At 41.5% G+C, this 23832-nt stretch overlaps 1 protein-coding gene across 1 annotated transcript in view; it reads right to left on the bottom strand.

Annotated features, from left to right (window-relative positions):
* LOC128746072 (protein Skeletor, isoforms B/C) overlaps positions 1–23832 on the bottom strand; it is a 93124-nt gene that overhangs the window by 48705 nt on the left and 20587 nt on the right. The window contains exons 2-3 of the mRNA XM_053843124.1: positions 6074–6147; positions 5834–5985 (exon numbers count right to left, since the gene is read on the bottom strand). Coding sequence (XP_053699099.1) covers positions 5834–5985; positions 6074–6147 — 226 coding nt within the window. The remainder of the gene's footprint in view (positions 1–5833; positions 5986–6073; positions 6148–23832) is intronic.

Here is a 23832-nt window from a genome sequence, read left to right as displayed (position 1 = left end):
TTAATTGGCCTAAAGTCTTGTGACAAGGCGAATACGAGACACAACACTCATGGTTCTTACAAAAAAACAAATACCGTTATCCGTTAACCGGTTTCGGGTGTGATGCTACCCATCATCAGAGCGGTGGTCGACTGGATACAAAATAGTAATTTGCTGTTTACTACAGTTTCAACTTCGTCAGTTGAAAGAGCTGTGAGGTGACGAGAGCGTCATCTTCATTCATCAGGGGACGGTCCTCCGTACAGATGTACATCGACTCCCACGCAGTCAAATGAGAAGACTTTCTCACGTTTTTGAGCAGCTTTGCGTTTCCCCAAGGCCTGCCCAATATAATATCTCCATCTATTTCGGTCCATGGCAGCTGGTCTCTAGTTCCGCGAGCACCCAGTTGTCGCCAGATCTTGCTCCACCTGGTCTTAACACTTCGCTCGCTGTGCCCCTCTTCGTATTGTTTCTACCGGATTCGATGCCAACCAGTTTTGCAGGGTAGTTGTCCGGCATTCTAGCAACAGGTCCTCTTCTAGCAGTGTCCACGTTTCATGATCGTAGAAGACAAGCGGTCTAATTAGTGTTTTGTACAGTGTGCGGTTTGTACGGGGGCTCAAATTGTTCGACCGCAAGTGTTTGTGGAGTCCGTAGTAGGCCCGACTTCCGCTGATAATACGCCTTTTAATCTCACGGCTGGTATTGTTGTCAGTGAACCAAGGTATACGAACGCGTCAACTACCTCTAACTCATCCCCGTCGATTACCACGGTACTGCAGCGCTCGGTCCCGCCCGCCAGCATATACTTCGTTTTAGACGTATTTATCTGCAACCTAATCTTCTCTGCTTCGCGTATTAGTTTGGTGTACTGATCTTCCACCGCCTCAAATGTTCTGTCGACAGCATCCACGTCAGTCAGTAAAGCAGGTAAACTGACTGGCTTTAGTGAAAAACGTGCCCCGTCTTTCGATCGCCGCTCGTCTTATAAGACCTTCAAGCGCAATGTTGATCAGCAGGCAGGAAAGACCATCTCCTTGTCAAAGTCCTATGCGAGATCCAAATGGGTCCGACAATCCACCCGAGATTCTCACACAGCACTGGATCCCATCCATCGTAGCCATGATAAGTCTAGTAAGCTTACCCGGAAAGCCGTTTTCGTCCAAAATTTTCTATAGCTCTTGTCGGTTTACGCTATCATATGCGGCTTTGAAATCGATGAACAGGTGGTGCGTGGGGACTCGGAATTCGTGGCACTTCTGGAAGATCTGCCGCAGGGTGAAGATTGGGTCCGTTGTAGACCCTCCATGAAGCCGGCCTGGTAACTTCCCACAAATCTATTGGCTATTGGCGATAATCGATGAAAGATGTCTTGAGACAGCACTTTGTAGGCGGCATTCAGGATAGTGATTGCTCGGTAGTTCTCATAATCCAGCTTATCACCTTTTTTTGTAGATAGGGAAGATAACCCCGTCTTTCCACTCCTCCGGTAGTCGTTCCGTATCCCAAATCTTGACAATCAGTTGATGCAGACAACCGGCCAACTTGTCCGGGCCCATTTTAATAAGTTCCGCTCTGATGCCATCCTTTCCCGCTGCTTTGTTGTTCTTCAGCCGCTGGATGGCTTCTTTAACTTCCCTTATCGATGGGGGTGGCACATCTTCGTCGCTTGCTGCACCAATGTGGTCACTTCCTCCGCTATCACGGTCTTCCGCCTGCACGCCATTCAGGTGTTCATCGAAGTGCTGCTTCCACCTTTCGATCACCGCACGGTCGTCAGTCAAGATACCTCCATCTTTATCTCTGCACATTTCGGCCCACGGCACAAAGCCTTTGCGAGATTCGTTGAATCTCTGGTGAAACTGCCGTGTGTCGTGAAAGCGATACACTCCTTCTCCTTCTGGTGGCACTTCTCCTGGAGGAGTCGGGTTTGTTGTCTCCGCTTCTGTTTGTATCGCTCCACATTCTGACGGGTGGCTCTATGCAGCATTTGTACCTGCCCTGCGTTCTTCTCAGCCTGGCACTTCTCGCTAAACCATTCGTTACGTCAATTCGGTGCCACACGGCCTAGGACGTTCTCCGCTACGATGTTATTGGCTGTTTTTACGGTATTCCAACAGTCCTCAAGAGGAGCTTCATCCAGCTCACCCTCTTCCGGCAGCGCGGTTTCGAGAGATAACGCGTAGTTTTCGGCAACATCCGGTTGCTTCAGTCACGAGGCGAGCACCGGTATCATATGTTGTTTACAACATGTTTTTGACGTATCTTAGCCATCACTAGGTAGTGGTCCAAATCAATGTTAGCGCCCCGGTAGGTTGTGACGTCGAAAGTGTCTGAAAAGTGCCGACCTTCTATCAGAACGTGGTCGACTTGTGATCCCGTCTGGTTTTGTGATCTCCAGGTGTACCGATGGTGGAGGTTATGCCGAAGAAAGGTATTACGTATGGTCATGCTCTTAGAGATCGACAAGTCTTAGGTCGTTTTCGTGACACTCGACGTGACTTACATTGAAATTATCTTGGAATAATTTGAACTTGAAATTTTATTTCAAACCGGACATAGACACGAAATTAGATACGACGTTTTACTTGTAATTAAAATAGACATTAGAGTAATGTTCCGATTTTGTCAGCACCATGTTGAATTTTGGGCTGACAAAATGGGGAAACTGACAAAACCGAGAAATTTTTTTCAAAATTCAAGACTTAAGACCTTTTGAAGACTTCTACTAAAAATTAAATTTTAACCCTCAATTGGTCAACCGAAAGCTCAATGAACCAGGCACAGCACACTGGTCCAGAACCTTTTTTGATGCGCATTAGCTTTGAGCGGGAAAACTTGAGTTTAGGTTTATGGAACCTTTAGAAGACTTTCTTAAAATTAAAAGTTCTATCGTCCAGCGGAATTCAAATTTTGATCAATCCCCTTAACAGTGCAATAAAAAATTTATTTTTCTTCCGTTTCAATATAACACATTGATGTGTTCTGCAAACTTTTACAACCTATTATTACAAGAAGTTTTGCTGAAGACAGTAACCTTCTATCTTTTCACCAAAGATAGAAAAATCCTATTTCTCATAAATAAAAAATCGTTAAAATCAGTTTTTCTATTTTGGCTGTTTTTATAGTTGTTGTATGACTTTTTCCTGTTTCACAAAGCTGTACAAATAGTAAAAATACACAATATTGTTGAATGTAGTATACCGCTATCTTTGTTTGTTTAGGAACTATAGAACTTTTACTACAAAAATACCCTAATTTTGATCCCGAATTACTTACAAGAGGGCATCATTTTATTCAAAAGCTCTCCCCAGAGAATCAGCAGGCTGAAAAGTTTAATAAATCATGTTTAAAAGCACAATAGTTAAACAAAATTTATGGGCTGACAAAATCGGGGGTAGACCAAATCGGGAGTTGACAAAATCGGAACATTACTGTATTTGTTTTATTCTTTCATACGTTTTACCTCTTTATTGTTCTGCTTTTACTTTTTTTCAGTTCCGTTTTGCCACTTTTAGTTACGTTTTGTTACTTTTTCTATGCCGTTTTCCACCAGTACCGGTTTTTGCGCTCACTTTGCACCTGTTTCCCATCTTTGTTTCCCATTTTCCTTATTTTGTCCGGTGTTTCCTGTTTCATTGTTCCGTTTTTCTTCATTTCTTGTGCCATTTGTTCTTATTTTCAGTTCTTGTTTTCTTTCCTTTTGTTTTTTTTTTGCTTTTCACTCATTTTTGTTATATATTTTTTCGTTTTTAGTTTTTTCTATTTTCTTGTTTTCCTGTTTCCTTGCCTGTAAGTCGTAGGCGAAATATGTATCTGTCGTGAATAAAATTAATAGTGGAATTTAATCGTGAAAAAAGTTTTTGATCTTTAATTTCAGTTTTCCACTAAGACGCTCCAACAGCTTTACTGTTCTCTTGTTGCCTTTTTTCGGTTTCCAATTTTTGTATTTTTTTACTCTTTTTGTCTCCATTTCTTCTCGTTTTCCGTCCTCATCTGTGCCGCTTTCCTTTTTTTGATGCCTCATTTTTCGTCTTCTCTGAGTTTTTATTCTGTTTTTGTCCCCCTTTTTCCATTTCCTCGAAGGTTTTCCTTTTTTATCTTCCGTTTTCGTCTTTTTTCTTTCATTTTATCTTTTTCTCAAGTCCGTTTTTCCTATGTTACTGTCTCATTTTTTGTCATTTTTTCAAGTTATAATTATTTTAATGCTTATTTTTCACTGATGATCTTTTCCAGTGACAAAAAGTTCAATTTGGATGGCCCCTATGAATCTACGGCGAATCGCGATATGAACTCTTCAAATTTTATTAAAGTTTGGATCAGCTATTTGGTTCCGTTCAAAGCAAAATATCGTCACACAAAATCAGTATTCTATGTATTTTTAATTTATGTCACATATTGCAAAATTCGCTAATCACTAATTAAATTTGTGTTTTGTATGGAAACAAAAATGCAGAATTCCTAGAAAAACTGGCCATCGCAGAAATAAAACTAAAACTTTGTCAATCTAGTTTCTCAACACCATAAGAAATTACGAAATTCAAGCAAATCATCTTATTTTATGTACGATCCGTGAGTCTCTTTGAGCTTTACCTAGAAGAATCGTAACGAAAAGTGAAATACTTCACGCAGTGCCAAGAATGTCACGAATGGATGCTCTCTTTCACTCTTTCTGGTTTGTCACACAATTTAATTAACTTATAAAACGTAATGATTATTATCATCCCTTCCGCTGAGGTGGTGGCGGCAGCGGCGGCTTCGGCAGGTCCTTTGCTCCTACGCTTTGCCAGCTCGTTCCAGCTTAGTGCCAAAGGCTGGCTGTGTTATCGGCACTGACTGGTCCGGCTCGGCTATGATTCCACGGAATTCTACGTGGTGGGTAGCGAAGATTCGGATGAAATACGCACTCAGTGGAAGAAACGTGACAAAATGCAAGTGTGGTAACATTAGGGGCCTTTAATCCTCGTAAATGATGTTAGCGTTTTTTCCCCTCAAGAAGGAGAGAAACGAAGGGTAGCAATTTAGCGAGGTTCTGTGAACGGAGGCATAAGTGCCTCATGTCATGGGCTTTGTTTAAGCGATTTTACTCCATTTGGTGAGTGGAATCCCTTAGAAAGAAAGGACAGTTAAGCGATTTCGTTGGGCCTTAATCAGTAGCGCTCAGTTGGTGCAACAGCATGCAGCCTCAGCCGGCCGGGAACAAAGCCTCTACTAAGTGAAATAGATTAGTTCGGATGTAGAGCAATCATCGTCAGCTTTAAAGGGGTTGGGGAAGTTGGAAAATTGCACTACTAACTGGAAGTAACGGCATAAACGTAATCAACCGTTTTCGTGAGCGTTTTTTTTTTGCGCGTCTCAGTGGAAAGAAAATATATTACTGGGATCCCTTTCGAGTTCCTCCTGACGTTGGGTAGTAACCTGCTGAGAGGGTGTGAAAATAAAAATTTATGTGATATTTATGCATATCAACTTTCAACGGTCGGAACTCCTACGGTATAGTCTAGCACAGATGATGAAGCCTGCCTACATTCAATCTGGCTTTACGATGGTGAATCCATTCCCCTACAAAATCTTCTCTAATTGACATAGCCGAAAGAGTTGACAACAACCGGCGTCGTCTACGATTTACATAAAGACAGCTTAAAATCGCATCTTCCCCTCCTGGCACATAGGTAATCCTCTGGTAAGATAAATAAATTATCTTTGACAGGTCCTCATCGTTTCAACGCCGTAATCCTCGAGACCTATTACAGCGTGAGGGTGCCAGGCTTTAACGGCGAAATCAGTTTGTACCGTGTACTTTGTTTGAACTTTGTCTGTCCCAGGGTAGTAATCCGAGATGGAAACTTACCTCCCTGTGTACTCCTCCGGATAGGGTATGATGTAGCCTTCGGGGCTGGGCCGCGGCGAGTTGCCGACCCAGAAGAACGCATCCGGAGCGCTGCCATCGTAGGCAAATCCCTTCACGAATAGGGTCGACTCGTCGACGGCAAACACACGGCCCTGTTGATGATTGTGCGGAACAATACAGTGGAAATCGGTAAAATATTCGGGAAGTTTTTTTTTCTTCTTCGGAATCATTATAGCTTACCTTCACCCCGTGGCCAAAACTGTTGAAGTGTCCGATTTCCCGTCCGTAGTAGTGGTCTGGAGCTCTGCACTCCACTGTGGGACAGATAGGAAACAGAAAGATTTCGTTTTATTTTAACGAGTAGATAAAATATTAATGTAAATGCAAGGCACGTAAAGATTAATTAAAACTTTTTAAGATAAATTACTTAGAGAGACAGTTTAAGGAGAAATAAGTCGTCATTAATTCTGTAAATTTCAAAAGCAATTTTTTTGTTTGAAACAAAAGTTCTGTTCATGAAAATATCTATGTTCAGTTTGGCAAGAAGAATGCAGTACAGCACTTCCGCTTCCGATGCGTCACAACACTCTTGAACGTTTTTGAACGGCTCGGGTTTCCCACTTTAAAGTACAAATCCTTGCGCTGAGGAAAATATCACGATTCTCAATTGATCCCGCGCCCGCCGTGATTGAAGTATTTTCGTTCGATCGATTCCGACCGAGGCTCGCATTCAGCCACTTGTCGTCGTCGTCGGTTCGAAGTTATTCCTTTTCTGGCGTCCCGCCACGCCAGGCTGGCGCAACACGGCATGATAGCACCATGAATCGTAATTTTATCGTCAGGTACAGGCGCATCGATATTTGTGCCATCTTCGGTCACCGTGAGCTATGCCGTGGTGTGCGTTTCACCTGGTTGTTTATAGTACGTCTGTTATTTAGTAATCATCCTCAACCCATCGGCAAGTCGGGTGGAAAAGCCATTCAACGAATATTTCCCTCTGTGTAGTGGTGTTCGATACTGTAGCGCTATAGCTGATCCGGCCGAATCCTGGATACCAGGGAGCACCGCCGGAAAGTGATTTGTTTGAGGAGCAAAAAATGAGAAGGCAGCTCGTTTCATTTTTTTTTCATCTACATTCGGTTCAAAAGGGAAATATCCCGTAAAGTTGCTGATTTAGATTCGAGCGAGTGGAAGAAAAAGCTTTGATTTGGATCGGAAAAGAAAGAAAGCAAACCGGTGCGGTGTGGTGCGGTGATAGACGAAAACGGACAGGCTGTGGAGGCTGTGCGGGAACGAAGCAACAAAGATGACTTTAATGACGATGATAACGCGGTAATGGAAATAAAATGAAAACCGTTCACGCTTTCAGATAAAATCCTATTATACTACCGAGACGGTTGTTTGGGGTTCGGACGGAGAAAAATTAGATCAGCAAGGAGAAACATTGCGCTCATGAAGGGGAAAAGAAGGGAAGCAACTCAAGTGATGAGGTTTTATGATTATTCTATGTTTCGCTGTACTCTTATCATTCACGCTATTGATACCTTCACTGTAATCGTTTCTCGAGAGCGTCCTTCGTTTTCCTTTTTAGCTCACCTATACTGTTAGTGAACTTTGTGGTTGAAAAAAATATTTTTAGTGACAGCAACGGCGTATATTGAGGTTAGGAAACCCTTTCATTTTCGTTGATCGATGATAGATAAGTAAAGGGTAATCTTTTCACTATTTCAGCCCATGAGAAGTCAAACCTCGACCTGCATAACAATTTCATTTTCAAGTCAGCTGAATTGACAAATCTATTTCAGTCAGTACGTTACTAGTCGCTTCAACCAATCTAGCAGGAGGGTTGGGCGCAATTTAACTTTCACTTTTGCGCAGACCTCTTAGCCATCTGGGGAACTTTTCACACCGAAGCCGCTCCACACAAGACACAAGCAAGCTAGCTAGCATAGCAGCTAGCAGGCAGTTCAACCAAATGCCCGACATGTCAAACTGAACCAAACCAGAATGTTGCGGATTGACAAGTAGGTATAGGAGCGATCAACATTAAAGCGCTTGGCTTGCTTTGGTCGACCCAATTGAAACGATGAACTTATGTAACGAAACGGAGGTAATTGTCTGGTCCCCTTTTCTACCGTGCTCTTTTCACCGCAGCCGGTGACGTGACACGTAGTGAATGAAGGCCTGAGTAATGCTTTGTATATCTAATGAATTGCATTTACCTTCTTTTTTCGAAGCCTATAGCTTTGGGGTTGAAGATAATTGAACACGTTTACTGTCGGTTACGAAGGTGTAATATTGAATAATGATAGTGGTGTGCAGGCTGGTGACAATGTTTGCGCAGGAAATGAGCCTTCGTTTGTTTCTCGGCAGAGCCGTACAAATTACATGACAAACCAGGACCAGGTACCCTTTTCAATTGGTGGACAATGACTTTTGTACTCAGTTAAAATAAATCTGGAGTAATTTGCGGAGTACGGAGTTCGAAAACAGACACTGAGGGAGCCTGCAAGTCGTAGGCAAAATACGTATCTGTCGTGAATAAAATATACATAGTAGAATTAAATTGGATAAGTTTTCTTCTTTTTTAATTTTTAGGTTTCGTATTCTACTAAGACGCTCCAAAAACTTCAGTCAATGTTTATATCTAACTTTAAAACAGCAAATGAAGCCTGCGGGTTTTGTAAGGAGGAAAATTTGGCACGATTACAAGACTATAATCCGTACGTAGTAGGTTGATTTTGCCGGTTGCTGTACTGCAAATAATCGAATCCCTGCGTATGTTGAATGGTCATAAAGAGTAGCTCCTGAACACGCTGACGATGAAAGTTCGGAAGGCGGAACCGCCTAAAGTTGACCGCTTGAATACCTTTATTGTATTTGAACTCTTTGAATTTCTCGGCGAAATCCGATCAACACCAACTTCCTCATCTCAGAATGTTTGATTCGAATCAAAAGCTTTATTAAGCAATATTCATCGGTTGGTAAATGGCAGGTCAATGCAGGTCATCGGTGTCTCGCATACCGGTAGGCATAAAATAGTTCCTACAGTGGTTCTTAGCTTCTTATCCTCAGCAACTCCCGTCCGTGTTTCCACGAGGTTCCAGCATAAAAATAGCCAACGGTAGAACGGGTAATCAACTCCGTTGAGAACTTGGTCGTATGTTGACAGGGAGGGGACTCTTTGAAGCTTCCGAGCGTCTGTCTGCTATGTTACCCGGACGAACCAAAAAGATTCGCACAAAATCTCTGGGTTTCCACGCATTGGAATCGTGTCTGGAATTCTGCATAAGATTCGTACAGAATGTCTCGCTTTTAGAACCGGGACTCTAGAATGAGAATCCAACAGGCGAATTCCCAGGATTCCTATAATTCGGTAAAGGAATCCTCCTCACTATGAAATAGGAATCCTCGAGAATCTGAAGTGTTTAGTGATCCTGTGTTATGAGAAGAATCAGCCAAGGAGTCGCCCGCTCACTGCGGCCACACGTCAGAACAGAGAAAGATATAGAAAGACTAGAGCTGCGACAAAAGAAACGACCGTCTAAAAACTACTAGTACGAAGAGCACTTCCTCGCCGGCGCAAAGGAGAAATTCATCAGTAACGACACACGGAGTTGTGCAATGATAGGTGCTAACAACCTGCTTACTGACAAAATGGGGAAAGGAGCACTTCCAGCTGTTGTTGAATGAAAAGGTAAACACGGAGAACAGTAGAAACAGCATAAGAATTGTGAGCGATCACCAAGCTGTGGAGCCACCAACACAGCAAGAGGTTAATAAGCCAATCAGTAAGCTGAAAAACGGTAAGGCTGCTGGGAAGGACGGTATCTCTGTTCTGTAGACTGAGACCGTTAGCGGAGTCCTTCGTCAGCAAGTATCAAGCTGGTTTTCGTGAGGTTCGCTTCACAACGGATTAGATGTTTACCCTGGGCCAATTACTAGACATGTTTCATGAGTACAATCTGGAGTCTCATCATCTATTTGTAGACTTTAAGGCGGTGTACGATTCAGTCAAACGAAATGAGCTGTGGTGGATACTGCTAGAGCATGGTTTTTCGACGGTACGACGGTGGATGGGTCAGAATCATTCGTCAGAATAGCGGGTGAGACCTCAATCGCTTTTATGATATTGGATGGATTGAAGCAAGGGGATGCATTCTTTAAGCTGCCATTCAACATTGCTTTGCAAGGTGTAATACAAATAGCAAACGTGGAAAGGAACAGGAATATCATCACGAAATCTCACATACTTCCTGGTTTTGCGGATCACGTTAATATAATCGGAATCAACCGTAGAGCGGTGGAAGAGGCTCTTAAGCCTTTTAAACGGGAAGCAGCAAGATTGGAACTTACCATTAACATCGCCAATTGCTGTCAGGAAACATGAGAGTTCGAATGGTGTTGGTACCGAGGTGGAGCTGAATCGGGAACGATATGAAATATTTGAGGAATTCATATACCTTGGTAAGCTCATGCCATGTGATGTATGCCGCGAATTGAAACGACGAATTGCAGTTACGAATTTTCTAAGGATTAGGTAGCCAGGTGAAGTCCCGTAATTTGCTAATTCCCACAAAACTGGCGCTCTACAGAACACTAATCCTTCCGATGGTTCTGTACGGAAATGAATCATGGAAGCTAAAGGAAACTGATCGATGAGTGCTTGAGGGTTTTGAGTGTAAAAGAGCGGTGCAGACGCTTGAACCGCGAGCTGTATCAAGTATCCAAATATGCTGATATAGTGAATATAGGGGTGAGCTTGACACGTGACCAGAATGTCCGACGAAAGAATAGCCAAATTTATTTTTAGCAGAGAACCAGGAAGAAGCTATAGACTTCGAAGACCCCGAACCCAATAGTCGGCTGGTGTTCGAGGAGTTTGGATAATGGCAACCCAGTACTGGAGGACCATAATTCGTGCGGCGTAGGATCGATTACGGACCGTCGCGACGGTTTCGTTGCGCTACTGGAAGAGGACGATGCCGCTCTTGAGAACTCACCATCAAAATAGCTGAGAACAGCGTAACAAACTCAGCGAACGTCACGGGGTATGTGGAACGGGCTCAGCGGAACAACCGGTACTAGGAAGGTGATAGATGAGAAGAACGCTAAGCAGAATGTACTTGCTAGAACGCGAAAAGTCACAGATAGAAGAAAATGTAGTGAACTAGGAACTTCCGGGAAAAATGCGCTGCCTGAAGGAGGAGGAGCAGCTGCGTCATTCTCAGGATAAGCGAAAGTTCTACCAGAAATTCATAGAACCCCATCAGGGCTTAGTGATGTCAGCAGAAATGTGTCGGTATAAGAATAATGGTATCGGACGATCCGGATGTGACTGAAAGGTGGAAACATCACTAACATCAAAGTGGCAGCTAGGCAAATAACCATGACGGCAAGGAAAGTAGTCTTGCTGGTGTGATAAACGTGGAAGGCGCAACGATAGGCAATGTTAGGGATACCATCAATCTGCTGTGAAGAACAATAAGTTGATTGAGAAGGATGGCGTCGAAGTGAAGCTTATTAGGATGGTCCCGGTTGTCTGTATCGGCTGATAGAAACAATTTTCGTTTCTACATTACCTGATATCTATAAGAAAAACGACTAACTGTGAGAAGTAACGTGCGATCATCGTTCCCAATGCCGTCTATAAAGTGATCTTCCAAATCAGCTTTTGCTAACTAACATTTACTATGAACAGATTTTTGGGAAGGTATCAAATCGGTTTCGTTGAAGGATGGTCAATGACGGACCAAATCTTCACATTGCAGCAGATTCTTTGAAAAGGCATGCATTATCTGTTCAACAACTTTAAAGCTGTGTATGATATTATCGACCACAACAAGCTACGAAAAATCATGAACCAGAACGGCTTTCCCGGGTAGCTGATTAGACTGATTAAGAAATGTCGGACGGTTCACAAACGTTGTGGGCGCATTTCTTGGAAGATTGTTGAGTTCGTTTGAACTCCGCAGGAAGCTTCGTTAAGGTATTGGTCTCTCTTCTACGCTGTTCAACATAGCGCTACCGAGTGTTATGAACCGAGCGAATATCAAAACGCTGGGCATGATCTTCAACATATAACAACAAATAGTTAATTCGCCTACATGCCTGATTACATTGTCGGTGAGCACCTATGGCGGTGACTAAACAGTACAGTAAACTAAAGCGCGAAGTAGAGAAGCTTGAATTGAAAGTAGATACGTCCAAAATAAAGTACATACTGGTCGGGGAAACCAAAGCCGACAAACGCCGTTTAGTTAGGCAGTAGTGTTACGTCCGACAGCGATGAACCTGAGGTAGTTGACGAATTTGTCTATCTTAGCTCACTGGTAACGGCGGCCAATGACTGCGAAATCAAGCTTACCATGGGTTTCACAAGCTATTGTGGTCAACACAGGCAAATATCCCAAAGCTCCACACTATGTAAGTCGATTACTGAATTTAAAACAATTTTTTTCAAGCTGATTCGACTATTATCCTTGCACCGGTGGTCAGTCCCGGCGTAGTGGTTAGCATTCACGCCTCTCACACCGAGCACCCGGGTTCACATTCCAACCCCGCAGAAGGCACGAATGACCCAAGCTGGTTAAAGTAACTGTAATCGAACAAAAAACACCTTGCACCATAAGATAAAAGGTAAAATGTTTCACTCGAAACAACGAACCGAAAGCAAATAATATATACACAGTGGTCCCCCAGACGGTTATTATAAAAAAATGCTCCATGAAATCGGACCTCACCAGTCGATTCGTGAGGTTGTACTGCATCTCTGGTGAAATTTTTGAAATCCTCCTACTAAAAACTAAAAGTACTAAAAACAATGTAAAAACGACGAAACACTCATTGCAAATCACGTGTTAAACCATCAGTTCACGAAAAAATCTGTAGAAAATGCTCTTCACATTTCAGATACAACATTACATGGTCTTTACAGCTGCTGGTAAGTCTAGTTTGAAAGTTTCAAGGGCGTAAGTGCATTTTATTGAATATCTAATATGTTAAACGTATAAATTCGACTATTCAAACTAGATTTATCAGCAGCTGTAACTCAAACTAGATTTACTAGCAGCTGTAAAGATCATGCGATGTTGTATCTGAAATGTGTAGAGCACCTTCTACAGATGTTTTTGTGAACTGGTGGTTTAACCCTTTATAAGGCCGTGGCAATTATTTTGCCACTAACGTAAAATATTTGTGTTGCGTCTATAATGACATCAATATAATTATAGAAGCAAAATAAAAAATTTTTGTTGGTGGCAATATAGTTGCCACTGCCTTATAAAGGGTTAACACGTGGTTTGCCATGAGTGTTTCGTCGTTTGGTCATTGTTTTTAGTACTTACGGCACTTAAAAGGGCGTAAATCAAATTTTCACCGTATGAGGATTTTGAACATTTCACCAGAGATGCAATACAACCTCACGAATCGACTGGTGAGGTCCGATTTCATGGAGCATTTTTTTTTTGATAATAACGGTCTGGGGGAGCACCGTGATATAGGTATAGTGACTCTCACCCATTTTAAACAGTTGTGTTGTCTGCCTGTAGTTTATAATTACTCGCATCCGGAGGTCAGTTTCGGTCGGATGAAATAAAAGGTTATAAACAGCCAAATCCTGTGACTTTTATAATGATTTTTTCTTCGAATGATCGTTTACATGTCGGTTTTCACAAATCCATTAAACATAATCGAGACAAAAAAGCTTTGTTTTCAGCAAGCGTTTTTAGCTGGAGATGCTCTATGAACTCCGGAATACGTACTCGTCGCCTGCAGTTTATAATTACTCGCACCCGGAGGTCAGTTTAGGTCCGATGAAATAAAAGGATATAAACAGCCAAATCCTGTGCCTTTCATAATGATTTTTTCTCCGAATGATCGTTTACATGTCGGTTTTCACAAATCAATTAAAAATAATCGAGACAAAAAAGGCTTTGTTTTCAGCGAGCGTTTTTAGCTGGAAATGCTCTATGAACTCCGGAATACGTACTGAATTTAAAATATAGATCATTACATTACTATGAGTGAACATTTTTTTTGATTTCCTACTTTGTTCAATTGTGTCATACTCGAATGCATTTGCAGTTTATCGTCACCCGCGCCCCCAGAGGTCGGTTTCGGTCGGTTGAAATAAAAGTTATAAATAGCCAAATCCTGTACCTTTCAGATCCATTTTTTCCCCCGAATGACCGTTTACGTGTCGGTTTCTCACAGGCCAGGCCTGCCGGCCGATTGGGCGATGATGCGTTAAGCCGAAACATATAGAAGTACTCTGGTACTAGCCGGGGGGTGACTGTAGAGGGAAGCTGGAATTATGCCGCAACCCAGCCGACCGCCTTGATACGTAATCGACAAACTGGGGGAAATAATTTTTAATAACTAGATCTAGCAAACGATATCGCTACTTCTTTTCTTGGCTGCCTTTTGATCAGCTTATGTATGTGAAAGAACAGATAGGGAAATCTCCTTGCTTGGTAAGCGAAAAGGAAAAGGGATATAAGCTAACAATCCACCAGGACCAGGCATGTTCTGCCGAAATAGAGCAGCCCCGAAGGGAAGATTGTCACGAAGTACTTATGCTGCAAATGAGAGGGTGTATCTTACCCGTCACGGCAATCGATTGAACGGTACGAATCGAGGCTTTGAGGTGAATGATTTACAGTCAAGATTTGCTCGTATGGATGACACATTTATTCCGCAATTCAGTTGAGAAAAAATGAGTTCAAAATTTCAACGTATGTAGACAAATCGGTACACTGGCAACACTGCTCCCCCTCCATAGCAATATAACACTGCTACGTGGTGCTAGACAGCGGTAATATCTTTTATCCGAATCACAGTATCAACAACAAACCGGCGAACAACCGTGACAAAACGTTGCTAAAATTTTTACTCTTCCAACGAGGGGGTTTCTGGTGAAACCGTGAAACACGAGTCGAAACGGAGACTTTTATTTATGACTTAATTTGAATGCGAACATGATTACCTACCTCTGCTGCACGTGCCCGGTAGATGATGACGTTGTTCGGGAGGATGCATCGGCAGATAAGATTCTAGCATGTCTTTGCGAAGGCTACCGTAAGATGGGGTTCCTTGCGACATGTTCCACAGCAGAATTTTCTCGCAACAATGCTCGGAAAATCGAAGCTAATATAAGGTATTGAAGTAACCCCAATTTACGCGTACAATCAGGACAATCTTGGCTCCTCTGCTCCTAGGAACAATTTGTGCAGCGGCAGTTCATAAAAAGTTATGAAAAAGGGATCACATTATAACGATGTTCCGGGGGAGATAGTACCCATTATTGTTTATTATCGTGTCGGCTGATGGGAATGGGAAGGAAGGAGAAACGAGCAACGATCGCTTTGAAAGGCTGGGCTTCGGCGATTGTTATGGCGATTAAATTGTGCTGCGACGACAGGGAAGCAAATTGATGGGTAATAATAACTATATGTAGATAGATATACGCACTAATAATGAATGACATCGTCCTTTTCCTCCATCCTGCTGTTTCGACTACTGGTGCGGTAGTGATTTACGGGGTGCCTTGTTTGTGGAACTGATTAGAGTTGTCAATAAATGCAGCGACTGCTTTGATTTAGTAGGATAGTGTTAAATTTTCTAAACTCTTTGTTTATTTGGCTCATAAAAATTATTTTGACAACTGTTGATAAACATTTCACATTTCCGAAACAAAGAATCGTTTTCTAAGCAAATGGTCGATTGTTAATTTCAAAAGTTTTTTGTAATTTTCTTTAAATGCAGATCGTATAGGACACCTTTCCCGGGACTACTGGTGCAACAAAAACCATGTGCAGTCCGGCCTCCACTCTATCGGAAGATTGACGTTCATTCAACGTGATAATAACTGATGGACGAGAATTTAAAAATCATTGTCCCGTCCATTTTCCAAGCAAACAAAAAAGCAAACTAAATTGATTAGGACCGAGGCGGTGCTGACGGTATGCATCAGTGTCACATTTTACCACCGCACTACTGTGTCCTGTCCACTGATTCACCCGGCTCGGCTGACGCATCACGGCGGAACTCGCTAAAATTGTCCTGAATACCGGCGAGGCGTTGACGTTGACGATTCCGCTGTCAGAGCGTGAGCTGCAAAAAAACCTTTCCTGTTGCAGTCGGTGGCAGAAAAAAAAATCCCAGACGAACGACCAGTCATCCCAACAGGATGGAGGAAAACATAGAATGTGGAAAGTCTCGCGCAGCTTCAATTGCTGTCAGCACTAATTACACAATTGTTGATGGCTTCATTGCATGTGACAGGACCTGCTGTGTGTGAGCGTTTTTGGTTTAACACGCGCAATGTTGTACATGCACCATGCTGTTGCTAAATGGAGTACAAGAAGCTCCATGCCGAAGTTTTCATTTATTGTTGTTATACCTATGTGCTAGGGTTAAAATGTGTGAAACTCGAAACTGGCTGTTAACTAGCACTAAACAGGAGCTTAATTGGCTGACGAATTTCTCTGTGTTCGATGATGTTGCACAATTTGAATGGCACGACAAATTATTTGAGACGTCGAGAATCTAGGTCATATAATTAATATCTAAATATTGACTTTACTCTTTCTTTGATTATGATTCGATGGATGCTGGCTTCATTGCACACTATACTTGAACAGTTCGATATCACCAGTAAATTAGGTCAGGCGCGTTGAATCTAAGAAATATAACCAAGGATGGAAAAAATGTTTATTTGAGAGATCTTCAGCTCTCTTCAGCTTCAGCAGTCCAGCTGGTCGATTTCGTTAAGCAAAACTTAATGAACCAAGCTTACGCTAACGCTTTGACACATTAGTGAATTTTTTTGGATCCCACATACTTTTGGTTGTGCGAAAATAGCGTGCGATTTTGTGGCAAACAAACGTCATCGGCTCGGGTAGACATTCATTTTGCGGAGTTTAAATGCTGTTTATTTGATGGGATCAGGTTGGTGGTATTTATTATGATTAACAGTTCGTTAATCCGAATTAAATTAATTAAACCATCACTGGGGAGCGGTTTCGAACTCAGTTGCTAGGATTGAGCCGAGTGCGATGCGAAAAACGGCCACAATACCCACATAGGCACAAAGAAGTGATTGTACTGCATGACAACGCTCGATTTCACGTTGCAAAACCCGTGGATGCTACTAAAACCTACTTGGAAAAACACAAATAAAAGTTCTACCCCACCGTCATATTTCGCAGATATTGCACCGTCTGATTATTACTTATTTCATGGTACATGGTTTGAGCATCGAGCAGTTTCGCTTACATAAAGACAATGAAAAAAGGTTTGATTTGTTAAAAGAGGGATACTTTATCGTAACGGGGTGCCCGGGGACGTCTCCATTCAACTCGATCTTGTACCACTCGTCGTTAATTTCTCAGTCATCTCAGAAGTCGCAAATTACTTTTAGCCTGGTCGAGCCATTTTGCACGTTGAGTCTCCCTATTTCCTGGTGCCGGTAAGGATGTTAAAAGAACTGTTTTAGCCGCTTCTACATTCGGCATCCTACAACGTGTACGGTCCACCGTAGCCTACCCAAGTAAAGTAACCAATAGTTTGGATAATGGTGTCTAAGGAAAATTAGCAATTATAGATATAGGTTATAGTTTTATAGCTTGCTAATCAGTTTCACTTGTAGTAATCAACCGAACTTTAAAGTTGCCTTAGAACGTTAAGCTGACGCTACACGTGACGTGAATTTCGCCAATGAGTTGTTCTTGAGTGCAAGTTGGTTTCGGGACTGTTGTAAATGAGAAATAAGCACATCAAGTAAAATTGATTCAGATCGCATGTTTCAGCAACGGCGTAGTGGTATGCATCTAGGTTAGCGAAAGGGAGTACTCGAAGTTCAAATCCCCGAGCTGGTGTGGTAAGTTGCAAAAATGAATTAATATTTATAAAAACAGTCATTATTCTTCTGATGATTTTTCATTAAAATAATTAATATTGGTTATCATTAATAACCGCAATAAATGCTTTAGTTAAGGAAATGTCACGAATAAATACAAAACAGGAAGAAGTGGGGAAATTTCCCCCCCTAATCTTTTTAATTTTTGTAAGATTATTGAAGTTTTTTTTAGCTGAACAGTGTTCTGTATAGCGAATTAAGTAAACTTTTTTAGAACTTTCTAGTTCTGTTTTTGAGTTGCTTTGCGTTCCCTTCGAAGTTTAAGCATCAAATACGAACTTAAAAGTACGGTTAAAAAATCCCCTTTTATCGGAACTTTTGGTTACTTGGGTAACCACTTTCGCCAGATGTACGATGGGAATCTCTCCAAGCAGTGCATACAGCTCGTGATTCATACGCAACGCCACTCTCCGTTTTAGTTTGTACTTCGCCAAATATCGTCCGCCGAACCTTCCGTTAGAACACGACAAGGGCGCGTATGTCCTCCGTGAGCAGCGTCACGGCTTCAAGTCCATAAAGAACTACTGGTTTAATAAGGGTTCTGTACATTGTCAGCTTCATACGGCGGTGTATGCTTCTTAATCGTAGCGTTTTGCGAAGGGCTAAGTAGCCCGATTTCCTACTTTAATGTGCTGCTAGATCTCTTCCTAGTGTTGTTGTCCGCAGTTACCTGCGATCCCAAATACACGAACTCATCTACCACTTCTAGTTCGTCGCCGTCAACGGTTACCGTCCGTGGGAGCACACACGTCCCTTTGAGACTCTTCCTTTCATGCATTTCTTCTTCGATGCAATTATGTTCAGCCCATTCCTCCTAGGCTTCGCTTTCAGTCTGGCGTAGATTACCTCCGCCGTCGCAAAGTTCCTGGCAATTATATCGAAGTCATCTGCAAAGTCTAGAAGTTGGCTACTCTTGGTAAAAATCGTGCCTCTCGTTTCGATGCCCGCTCGTCGGATCACCCCATCAAGAGCGATGTTGAACAGTATGCAGGATAAGCCGACACCTTGTCTTAACCCTCGCCGCGACTTGAAGGGACTCGAGAGTGTCCGCGAGATGCTCACGAAATACGTCACTCGATCCAATGTAGCTCTGATCAGTCGCGTCCGTTTATCTGGAAAGCCGTATTTGAGCATTATGTGCCATAATAGACCTCCATTGACTGTATCGCATGCTGCTTTGAAATCAATAAAGATGTGATGCGTGAGCACGTTGTACTCCCGATATTTGTAGAAGATCTGTCGGATGGTAAAAATCTGGTCCGTAGTTGAGCGAGCCCCCATAAAGGCGGTACTTCCCTACGAAACCCTGTCCTATCGGTAACAGCCGACGTAACAGAAGCTGGAAAAGTACCTTGTAGGTGGCATTTACTAGCGTTAGGTCGCGATAGTTGCAGCAGTTAAGCTGATCACCCTTTTTGTAGATGACACAAACCACGCCTTCCATCCCATAATGCATTTGTAACCATTTTTGCACAATATTGTTACATTTTCAAAAAATACATGTTAATGTTACATTTTCATACACAATAATGTTACATTATGACAAAAAAAAACAGCGAGAACTTGGGTGCGCACCTATTACCAATTCCATCTAGAACAATAAAATTAGATACGCATGCATGCCATACATTTTGTTTTTTTTTGTTTAACTAATAATTATTGTTCGTCTAAAAGTAATTAAAAGGCTTATAAAATTACCATTAGATTTACGGTAAATACTATCCCTAAATTTGTCACCATATTAAATAGTCAACCAGCCGAAAAAGTACTATGACTGAGACTAAGCATTTTGTCAAAATATAAATATATTGTACAGACCATAAAAAAGACGGCAAAAACCGCACTAAATTAACCACCTCTAAAATAGCCACTAACTTCTCTCTTAGGTCTAAGTTTAATGCAGTATGACTGCATGCTTTGTCTCCGGGCGAAGAGAGCGTTGAATCGAGTGAGAAATACTAAAGGACAGCGAAAAAGCTCCGAAGGAGAAGTTGAACGCGGACTTTCATCGAAGCAGGAGCATTGTTGCCTGCTCCGAGACGCAGTTATGATCAGGAGCCGTGAATACCGTAGAAAACGCCATTTTACGTTGAAAGAAGTAGTTCTAGTCGTGTAAGGAAAAGTTTTCATCGTTCAGCGAGTTTCCTGGTGCGCCGATAGCCGGCAAATATCTCCAGCAGTAGCCGGTTTCAGCGATTGAAGAAAGTGATGGTGAACCAGCTGTAGTTTTCCGGCCGGTAGCGTGATAAACCCGGGACAATAAACCGACTATTCTTCGTGCGTAGGATAATTGGGTGGTCACGCCATCCTCGAGAGACCGGTATTCCTTGTGTCAACGATCAACAAAGGGTTTCGTCTACGCGTTCAACGTAGAGTTTCGTCCACGGCGAGTGTCCGGCCAACTAGAATACCGGGTGGGAATTCAAGGAAGTGTCGTCGTAAGACCGGTTGATGTGCCACGTGTCAGCGCCCATCGGAGTTTCGTCTACGGTGAGCTGGAATCCCCGAGATTGTCAACGATAGTTATCATCGTTCGACCAGTTTGGTCATCGTTTCAGGCAGTAAACCCCGGAAAAAGACGTCATCAAATACCGAGCACAGTGGACAGAGCGAACGTTAAACTGGAAGAGCTCTGGTCACCCTTGTGAATCCGCTACAGGTATGATTTGCAGTCTCCCTCCTTCGCATGCCCGTTCATGTCATTAGTTCCCGACGGCCGCAACGAGTTTCACAGTTTAGTCAAAATATAAGTATAAAATGAATTCTTGCACTGTATAATTCTTGCTTTCTACTCAGCGTTGTCTATTTTGTCTTGTATATGCATCTAATCTGTGAGTTGTCGGTTGCATCCAGGTCAGTTATCGGTTTTGAGTCCTCCCCAAAAAGCAGCGTGTAGATGACCATACAGTCTTAAGGTGAAGGTCGTCAGAGTCCAGTTGCTTTTTTACTGATTTTAGTACTTGTTGCCACTATCGTTTTTGTTGAGAATAGAGTTGCTAGTAGAAGGTAATAATCTGTTATGAACAATTATGAAACGTAGCATCGCGTATCTATTTTTGCTGTTGAACTAGATCCGACAGTAATTCTATCACATAAATTGTTGTTTACGGTGAATTTTATTATCAGTGACTTTTACAAGTAGGTATATTATCGACACTCTACGACCTTTAATATAATAGCGATAATAATGGGTCAATTTCATGCTCTAATGTTTATGTTGGCAACACTCCATATAAACGTCCGTTCCCTTGGCAACGTACAATAACGACGGTTGTGGATTCGGAATTGCAATCGAAACGAAGTGAAGTTTTTCTTATCAATTCAAGTGAACAGTTTGGGCAAAATCATTATAATATCTAAATAAATAACTGTTCGGGTGGTAAATTAAAGGTTTTTGTGCCTCAAGTTAAGTTTCGCGAGTGATGTGACGAATGGAACAGCCGACAAAATTAGTGAAAAATCGACGACGGAAGAGTGAAAATATAGTGATGAATTTTAATTGGGCAGAAATCTCAATATTTAGTGTAATATATGCACCAAAAATAGGGCTGTCTAACCGGTAGTACCGGTAGTACCGAAACCGGTAATACCGACCAATTTTTGGATACCGAAATACCGGTTTTGACAAAGCAAAAAACCGGTATTTCCGGTATTTTCTAATACCTTAGTTTTTTCACACTCCTTATTCGAAGAAGAGCTAAGTTTGATGGGAGATTGTAAGACTCATAGAAAAACAACTTGGAGTTAATGCTGACGAGATTCTGCGACTACTAAAAATGAAGAAGGTGAAATTGTGGGTCAAATAATTATAGCTCTTAAGCCCGTTTAAGGCACAGTAGAGCACCTTTGCCGTAAAAAAGTTTCATTGTAAGAACTAGACGTCGCGTTTCAATTTATTTTTGAACAACTTGATATTTAAAAGCCACCAAATTATTCGAAGTTCTCAAATAACTAATTTAGGAAACAAATATCAGGGCCCAGCAACGTCACTTATAAGTAAATCACTACCGTCATCCGGGGATACTTGCAACACCGGGGTTACTTGCAACACTTTGGCGCATCGCGCTTTCGACAGCTCTAACGCGTTTGTTTGTTAACATAACCATTTGTACCCAATGCCATTTTAAAGAAGAGATGTTTACCTATTGTTTAGTTAAGTTTAATCCATTACATCATTGTTTTGCTTGTTTTTATACGATTGGAAAGTCATTTTACTTTCAGAGTAGGAAAAATTGATGTGCAAAGTTGCGTCAGTTCATTGATATGGAATTATTTTTTATTGTTTAGTTCCTGTACACAATAAGTGCATCATATAAGCTAACAAATAGCAACTTGGAGCTTTGTTTATATTTTAAACTTGGAGAAGAAACGATTAATTCGTGTTGTTGCTTCCTATATGGCGCGGCTTGCAGCACTTGTAAAAATGAAAATTATCGTAATAGACAGTATGTACAAAGTAAGTTTGCATCTGTACGATATTATTTTGTCTACCACCATCTCCAGAAAAATTAAAATTGTGAAAAATTCCACGTGCCTTGAAACGGCAATTTGGAGTTCGCCGACATGCTGCATTTTCACCGAATATCTTTAAAAAAGCGATAAACGAAATTAGGAAACAAAAACGCCTCCAGCATCCCTTGTTTTACTACAAATACATTCAAAATATCTCAAAATAGCCATTCACGGTTTGAAATCAGATATAAAATCATAAGAAACGCAAAATCAGAAAAGTGTTGCCAGTAACCCCGTTTACTGGGTAACTTGCAACACCCCTATTTTCGGTTCATTCTACAGATTCATTTAGTTTATATTTTTTCTCATAATCATAAATCAAAAGTACTCACCACTATACAAGTTTTAGCTACTTAGACTTGGACCTAAACGGTATACTTTGAAAGTTACACTAAGTCAAAGTTCAAAAGTGTTGCAAGTATCCCCGGATGACGGTACTCAAAAATGAAGTAATGAAGCTTTAGTTTCAACTGAAGTAACGCCACTTCGTTTTAAAACTGGCTTCAATCAGCCTCTATAAAACGGTTTTCACTTCATCATGTCGACCGATTTTAAAGTTTCATTTTTTAAATAAAATGTCTATCAAATATTCAGTTGAAGGCCAGCAACTTTGAATGCAATTGAATTGAATTTAAGTAACATTTCCTATAATTTAGCGGATATTATAATTAACCTACTCAACCGTGCTTGTCTGTCAATCGTCGCCATTTGAAATAGTCACTAATTTCAGCTGAAGCTTGCTTAAAACGTTCCGTTCATCAAATGAAACAAATCGCTTCATGTATAAAGCGAAGGTAAGAGAAAGTCAGCTTCATTTATTTGTTTCGAGGATGCCGAGCCCTAGTCAGAATACGGGAATATTTCCACTTTTTGGGTATTCTTGTCATTAAAGGATATGCCAGGAAAGACTTTGGAATATTTTTCAAGTCTTTCGAGTGATAAATTGATCAAACAAGCAGATAAAATTTCCAAGCTCTGCGAATAGTGGGATTGATAATAGAGAAGAGAAAATATCTGTGAAAGACGATGAAGAGGATGACGCTATGCAAGGCTTCTGCTCTGGGGATGCAGGAAAATTCGTAAAGAGACAATAGAAGACCGGGGCATTTAATATGCTGAAAGCTACAATACCGGGACATTTAAAAATAGTTAAAAGCGGGGTTCCCTACTATAAATCTGAAGAAATACAAGAAAAATTCCTGGTGTGCTTAGAGCCGTTTGTCAGACTTCGATGAAAGCAGAAGTTGTTTCAATCGTTGGAAGCGCTGGCTATAAAATCTAGCAAGGGAAATAAATCACTAAGCGTATTATATCTGCTTAAATTCTACTTTGCTAAGGAACAATACTGAAACTAAAGTTTGAAAATAGAGACATTTACTGAAAAACATCGACATTTCTATTGATTTCGAGTAATCTGCCAATACCGGTATTTTACCGGTACTACCGGTATTTTCTACGCCAATACCGAAATACCGGTTTTCACCAAAAGCACCCAATACCGACAGCCCTAACCAAAAACTAATAGAACCTATAGAATGCAATGTTTAGTGCTTTGAGTTGCAAGATC

The sequence above is a fragment of the Sabethes cyaneus genome, chromosome 1, assembly GCF_943734655.1.
Source record: "Sabethes cyaneus chromosome 1, idSabCyanKW18_F2, whole genome shotgun sequence".
In the NCBI taxonomy this organism is placed as follows: Eukaryota; Metazoa; Arthropoda; class Insecta; order Diptera; family Culicidae; genus Sabethes; species Sabethes cyaneus.
This window is presented reverse-complemented; position numbering and strand designations above follow the sequence as displayed.